Raw genomic sequence first — 6,559 nt, 5'->3', positions numbered from 1 at the left:
GGGCGTGCCGCGTGGTGCGTCAGCCGGAGCCGCTAACCCCCCCCCCCCCCCCCTCGTGGCACAGGAAGGGGAGCTTCTGGCTGAGCTCAGCTGGCAGTCATATTCAGGCACGAGGTATCGGGGAAGGAGGAAGGAAGCTTTACACAAGAGCGAGGTGAAGAATTGGCCAACGTTGCAACATTTCCCCCCTATATGTACCCTTCATGTGGGGCGAGCGTCACCAGACCAATTCCACCGGTGCTTTTGAGCTTCTGCGGGGGCGCTGCAGCCGTCTGTGACTCCACTGTCTGTGAGCCTCCTGTCTGTGAGCTGCACTTGTCTGTGAGCCGGCTGTCTGTGAGCTGGTTCTGAGGTAACTTTTTGTGTCTGTATTGTTCAACTCGGTGACTGTCCGACTGTCGGTGACTGAGGTTGCAGAAAATATGTGAGGTAACTTCTGTGTTTTTGTAAGAGGACAGTGAGGTAACTTGATTCTGCCGTTACGTCTTGGGTAACTGCATTTGTGGTGTCTGTGAGGCAGCTGTGTCCGTTAGCCGATTGAGATCGTTGTGTTTGGGATGTTTCTGTTTTATAGGTGAGGTCACTGTCTGTGAGTTGACTGCGTTTGTAATGTGACTAGTATTTGTATGTGTGGTAAGTGGTAAGTGGACTGCATTTGTATAGCGCTTTTATCCAAAGCGCTTTACAATTGATGCCTCTCATTCACCAGAGCAGTTAGGGGTTAGGTGTTTTGCTCAGGGACACTTTGACACGTCCAGGGCGGGGATCGAACCGGCAACCCTCCAACTGCCAGACAACCGCTCTTACCTCCTGAGCTATGTCGCCCCCCCCCCCCGCTATGTTGTGTGAGGAGACTGTGATGGAACTACGCTGTCTGTGTCTATGAAGTGGCAGCAGCGTAGCAAAACGAGTGAGGAACTGGTCTTGCAACCTGAAGGTCATAGGTTCAGTTCCCGGGTAGGACACTGCCGTTCTAGTGGTAGACCCAGCTGTGTGTGCAGGTTGCTGTGGATAAGGGCGGTCTGCTGCATGCCTGTAATGTGAGGTTGCGTGTGAGGGGTGACGGCGGCCGTGTTGTCTCAGTCTCCAGCGGCGAGTCGCGCTCATGCCCAGGCCCAGCAGGCCCAGCAGGCCCAGGAGAAGGAAGTTCGACCTTCTGAGCGACCCTCGGAGGAGACATCTTCGCCGCCCCCTCCCTCTCAGGCCGCCGGCGCCAACAGCTTCGCTAACTTTGCAGTTTCAACAACCAACCGGGTAAGCAGCGTACCCCCGCCATCCCTTTGGTGCACGTCTGGTACATGTACTCAAAATCACACCAAACACCAGGCTTTAAATGCTTTTCATTCATTTTAACCCCCACACTCCATGGTACCTCTTCCTGTCATGTACCCCCTCCCCCCCCCCCCCCCCCCCCCCCCCCCCCCCCCCCCCCCCCCCCCCCCCCCCCCCCCCCCCCCCCCCCCCCCCCCCCCCCCCCCCACCTCCCATTTCCTAAACTACCTCTGGTTTCCAGTCCTCCCCCCCCCCCCCCCCCCCCCCGTACTTCCTGTTTTCACTTTCCACTTCCTGTGTGCCTGCTGCGCTGTCCTGAGGTGGCCGTCGCGCTGCGATGCCGCAGTGTGCCGATCACGTGACCGGTCTCCTCCCGCTGTTTCCCCCTCCCTGCAGTACCCCCCGCGTTCCTGCAGAGGGAGGCAGAGAGCGCTGCAGCTGAGTAGGGAAGCCCGCAGGAAGGGCTCTCTGTGTGACGCTGGGGCAGGCCTCTTCACCGCTCACTGCAGGGCTGCACGCGCAGCTGCGTTTTCATAGTGTGCTGCCAACTTTCACGTTTTTATTTATTTGGAGAAATTTTTGGCGCGCTCCCCCCCCCCCCCACCTGGCATATTCGCAAAGCACATCTAATCACTGGAAACATTCCCCAGCTATTCGTGAGAGTGCGGACAAGCCCGACCTCATTCGTTCTGTGTGGTGGAACAAGCCAGGAGTCTCTAGCTAAAGTCCCGGAGGACCACGGTGTGCCTGCTCGGTGGTTCAGTATTTGAGTGCTTGGTTTAAGTCGCTGTGGTTAGGTGGAGTCGACCTTGCACCTTGCTTCCCAGCCTCAGGTTAGCTGCTGACTGAAGGGTAAGTGGAAGAGGAACCCTTTCAGTGAATAACCTAACATTGGTGATTATATTTCACATTAGAGAGATGTTTCTCTGCCGTTAGACTGAAGTCCCCTCCATTGGTGGAAAGCTAGCGAGTCACAGTTCCCTCGACTGGCAGCGTTAGCGAACCGTTATTGGCCCGTTCCTGGAACATCGGTGCCGTCTGAGCTGCTCAGCCGCTGGTCTCACCTTCAGCAGGCTGCACTCCAGACTGACCCCACAGCACCTAGACATGCTCATATTCCTCAACACAAACGCTTGGGTATGAAGTCAGGTGATGGCATATGCGCTGTGTTGTTCGTGCTACAGCTTCAGGATCAGCGTCAGCTTTTTAGCTGAGTTTTTGTTGGGGGTTTCACGGCACTCAATTCTATTTTATACCGTTACCTACCTTTACTGTTCACTGCTCATCAAGAGGCCTCCTTTACAAAGTGAGGAACCTGCTAATATTCTGTCAAATGAACAGTCCACCCCTTGCACTACAGGATGCGATGCACGCTGTCGAATAGATCGATGCGTTCTTTTTATTTATAAGACTGCGTTAGCGACGACATGTCAGAAAGACAAAAAAAAAAAAAAAACTGAAGCGGTTCATCATTTGTTTATCACAAAGTTAGGCGTTAATGAGCAATATCTTTTGTCTCCATCGCGGTGGCGGTTCTATTGGAACTGACAGCAGCGTTCGCAGCCAGCCTGTAATAAAAATGTCAGGGGCCCCTCCTCTTTTGTGTAGATTTCTCAGTCCATGAATCCCTGCCTGTATAATTTCGCCTCTGTCTGTTAACACGCAGTGCAAATCCTGTTTTCATGATTGCTTGAGCACGTCTTAACAAAGCCTCTTCGATCCGCACGGCTCATTGATTGGTTGGCCTGTTTTCAGCCATTCGTTTTATAGGCCGTACAGTGGATTTCAAGCTTATCGGTTAATCGCTAATAATGGGTTAACGGGCGCCGACCGTCGATATAAAAGAACTGTGGGAAATGTCCATGGCTGGATTGCACGGGTGGTGTTTGTTCGTAGCGTTTACCTCGTGCGTGTGTGTGTGTGTGCGTGTGTGTGCGGGCGTGCGTGTGTGTGTGTGTGTGTGTGTGTGTGTGTGCGTGCGTGCGCGTGCGTGCGTTCTGTCCCAGGTGGCGGCGTGCCCAACATGGCGGCTCCTCCTCCAGCGCCCGCGGGGGCGGCGGCGGCTCAGCCGCAGGCCGTCATGGTCGGCGGAGACCGCTACGCCGCTCTGGCGGAGCTCGACAGCGTCTTCAGCGTCTCCTCCTCCTCCTCTTCCCCGGCCGCTGGGACCGCCCCCCCAGGGTGAGAGAACCACACCGCTGCTCTCTGTGTGTGCCCCATACGCGCACACACACACACACGCAATTCATACACGCACACACATACACGCATTCATACACGCACACACATACACGCATACACATACACGCGCAGACACACTCACTCTCATGCATGCATGGGCACAAGCACACATGCATACAGCACATACACGCACGCATGTACATATGCACACGCGCACACACACACCGCCCCCTGCTGGTCAGTAAGTGTATGTCCTGTGTTGTTGCAGCAGCGTGTATGGTGCAGCTGCGGGGATTGCACCTGCCCCAGCGCAGCAGGTCTTACCCAGCATGCCCCAGGGCTTCGGAGGTGAGATTCGCGCGTTGCGCCGTCTCCTTCGCGGTGGATTTTCAGTTTTTTTCATCCTCGCTGCTCTCTTTCCCTTTAAACCTGAACCTGACACGCCTTTAACTTCCACCTAGCTGGGCCTTCCACAAACCCTTTCGTTGCTGCTGCAGTTGCCCCGGCAACAGCCCCTACCAACCCCTTCCAGACCAATGGGAAAGCAGTGGCAGCAGCAGGTGAGGGGGATCCAGCGTATTAATGGGTTTGCACGTGTGCATGTGCATGTGAGCGTGCGTGCATGTGCATATATCTGTGTGTGTGTGCGTGATTGTGCGCGTATGTGTGAGTGTATTATGTATATGTGTGTATGTGAGTATATTACGTTTGTGTGTGTGTGTGTGTGAGCGTGTGTGTGTGTGTGTGTGTGTGTGTGTGTAATCTCTCCTCTCCGCTCTGCTGCAGCTCCCTTTGGTACAGGCTCTATGAGCGTGTGTGTGTGTGTGAGTGTGAGCATGTGTGTGTGTGTGTGTGCGTGTGTGTGTGTGTGTGTGTGTGTGTGTGTAATCTCTCCCCTTCGCTCTGCTGCAGCTCCCTTTGGTACAGGCTCTATGAGCATGCCGGCGGGGTTCGGAAACTCTGCTGCCTTCAATCTCCCGACCAGCTTCAGCGGGACCTTCCAGCAGCCCATCCCAGGACAGGGGCCCTTTCCCCAGCCCCCGGCCTACCCCCTGCACCCCAACGGTGGGTCCTGAGTGTGTGAGTGAGAGTGAGAGTGAGAGTGAGAGTGAGAGTGAGAGTGAGAGTGAGAGTGAGAGTGTGTGTGTGTGTGTGTGAGTGTGTGTGAGAGAGAGTGAGTGCGTGTGCGTGTTTTGTGTATCTGCATGCATGCAGGCAGGCATTACATTCCAGGCATTTAGCAGACGCTCTTATCCAGAGCGAGTTACACAACTTACAGGTGGTTAATATCCATTTCCTCATAGTCCTCTTTTCTTCTCTCCCTCTGTACCTCTCTCCCTCTTTCTTTCTCTTTCCCTCTCTCTCTCTCTCTCTCTCTGTCTGTCTGTCTGTCTGTCTCTCTCTCTCTCTCTCTCTCTCTCTCTCTCTCCCTCTCTCCCTCCCTCCCTCTCTCTCCAGGTGCAGGGTGCGCCCCTTATGGACACGCTAAACCTGTGGTGACCCCGTTTGGTCAGGTCATGTCGGGTCCCGGGGTGTCCAGTAACCCCTTCATGGTGAGTATAGCAGGGGGGCGTTTGACTGGGGCGGGGGGATACCAGTTCCAGCGTGGGAGGGGGCCGTGTTTTTTTCGGGGACAGGTTGTGATACTCTTCATCTTTTTCCCTCAGGCGGGCGCTCCCGCAGGCCAGTACCCAGGAGGAAGCTCGTCCACCAACCCCTTCTTATAGCGCACTTCCCCTGCTCCGCCACCAGGGGGCGCTCTGGCGCCTGGCCACCAGGCTCCTCCCCCCCCACAGTTCCGTTTCGTGTGCAGCATTCTCTTCGATTCTATAGCACCGGTTTTTTTTTTTTCTAAAGCAACTATTGAAATGACGACGGCGGCAGCGACGGTTGTGGCGACAACTTTCAGTGACAAACAGAACAGAACATTAAACATGGTAACAGGGTGCAGCTGGATTTTCTCTCTCTCTCGCTCTCTCTCTCTCCATTTCTCACTTTGCTAGCTGCCCACCCAGTGCACTGTAGAGACATGTATATTCAAGCTGGCTAAACGCAGAGTCGTTTCAAATACCGCATTCATTATGCTGCAGTTCTGTACATAATTGTTTCTTAGAAAAAGATGATCTTTGTGCATATCGGTTTGTGCATATTTAAGGCCTATAATTGTGTGAAGTCAGAGTCTTTTAGGGGAAAAAGGGGATGCAAAAGATCTAAAGCACAGGTCATGAACAGGGTTGCATGGAGGAAGAGGAGGAGCAGGTGTGTTTGGGGAAAGAGGATGAGCACTGATCAGCTCTGGTGTGTTTGGGGGAAGAGGAGGAGCAGTGAGCAGCAGGTGTGTTTGGGGGAAGAGGAGGAGCGGTTGAGGAGCTCAGGTGTGTTTGGGGGAAGAGGAGGAGCGGTGAGGAGCTCAGGTGTGTTTGGGGGAAGAGAAGGAGCAGTGAGCAGCAGGTGTGTTTGGGGGAAGAGGAGGAGCAGTGAGGAGCAGGTGTGTTTGGGGGAAGAGGAGGAGCGGTGAGGAGCTCAGGTGTGTTTGGGGGACGAGGAGGAGCGGTGAGGAGCTCAGGTGTGTTTGGGGGAAGAGAAGGAGCAGTGAGCAGCAGGTGTGTTTGGGGGAAGAGGAGGAGCGGTTGAGGAGCTCAGGTGTGTTTGGGGGAAGAGGAGGAGCAGTGAGCACCAGGTGTGTTTGGAGCAACCAGAGGATTCAGACCGCCTCTTTGGTGGGAGACGTGACTGATCCTTTCTATTTGGTGTTACAGAAATTTAAGTTAATCTGTAAATATATACATATATAAATATTAAAATGGATTTTAAATAAAACATTCTCTTTTTTTTTTCTTTTTTTTGTATTTCTGTACTGTTCAAGTTTAAAATTCCCATTTTGTGACCTTCGCCGGACAGAAAGGCATTTCTTCTGTTCAACCAGTCACTGGATGTGGTCAGATTCTGCCCTGCAGACTGCTCCAGGATCAGTGCGAACCTTTTGCACCTAATGTCTGGGGTTAGGCTTGTGGGTTGAATTAAATGATCCTGTGTTGGCTGTTGAAGGGCAGGAATTACCCAGAATGCTGCACTGTTTCCAAAGCGATGTGGAAGACTTCGACTA

At 53.8% G+C, this 6,559-nt stretch overlaps 1 protein-coding gene across 1 annotated transcript in view; it reads left to right on the top strand.

Moving 5' to 3' along the window:
• Window positions 1–5,369, top strand: part of agfg1b (ArfGAP with FG repeats 1b) — an 8,470-nt gene extending 3,101 nt beyond the window's left edge. The window contains 9 exon segments of the mRNA XM_035421624.1: window positions 1,084–1,165; window positions 1,167–1,190; window positions 1,192–1,254; window positions 3,224–3,453; window positions 3,722–3,801; window positions 3,915–4,013; window positions 4,366–4,518; window positions 4,912–5,006; window positions 5,121–5,369. Of these exon segments, the coding sequence (XP_035277515.1) occupies window positions 1,084–1,165; window positions 1,167–1,190; window positions 1,192–1,254; window positions 3,224–3,453; window positions 3,722–3,801; window positions 3,915–4,013; window positions 4,366–4,518; window positions 4,912–5,006; window positions 5,121–5,180 (886 nt within the window). The 3' untranslated portion in view covers window positions 5,181–5,369.
• The last annotated feature ends 1,190 nt before the right edge of the window (window positions 5,370–6,559 follow it).

Source organism: Anguilla anguilla, chromosome 6 (assembly GCF_013347855.1).
Source record: "Anguilla anguilla isolate fAngAng1 chromosome 6, fAngAng1.pri, whole genome shotgun sequence".
Taxonomy (NCBI): Eukaryota; Metazoa; Chordata; class Actinopteri; order Anguilliformes; family Anguillidae; genus Anguilla; species Anguilla anguilla.
Note: the sequence above shows the minus strand (reverse complement) of the source record. Positions and strands in the feature narration are given on the sequence as shown.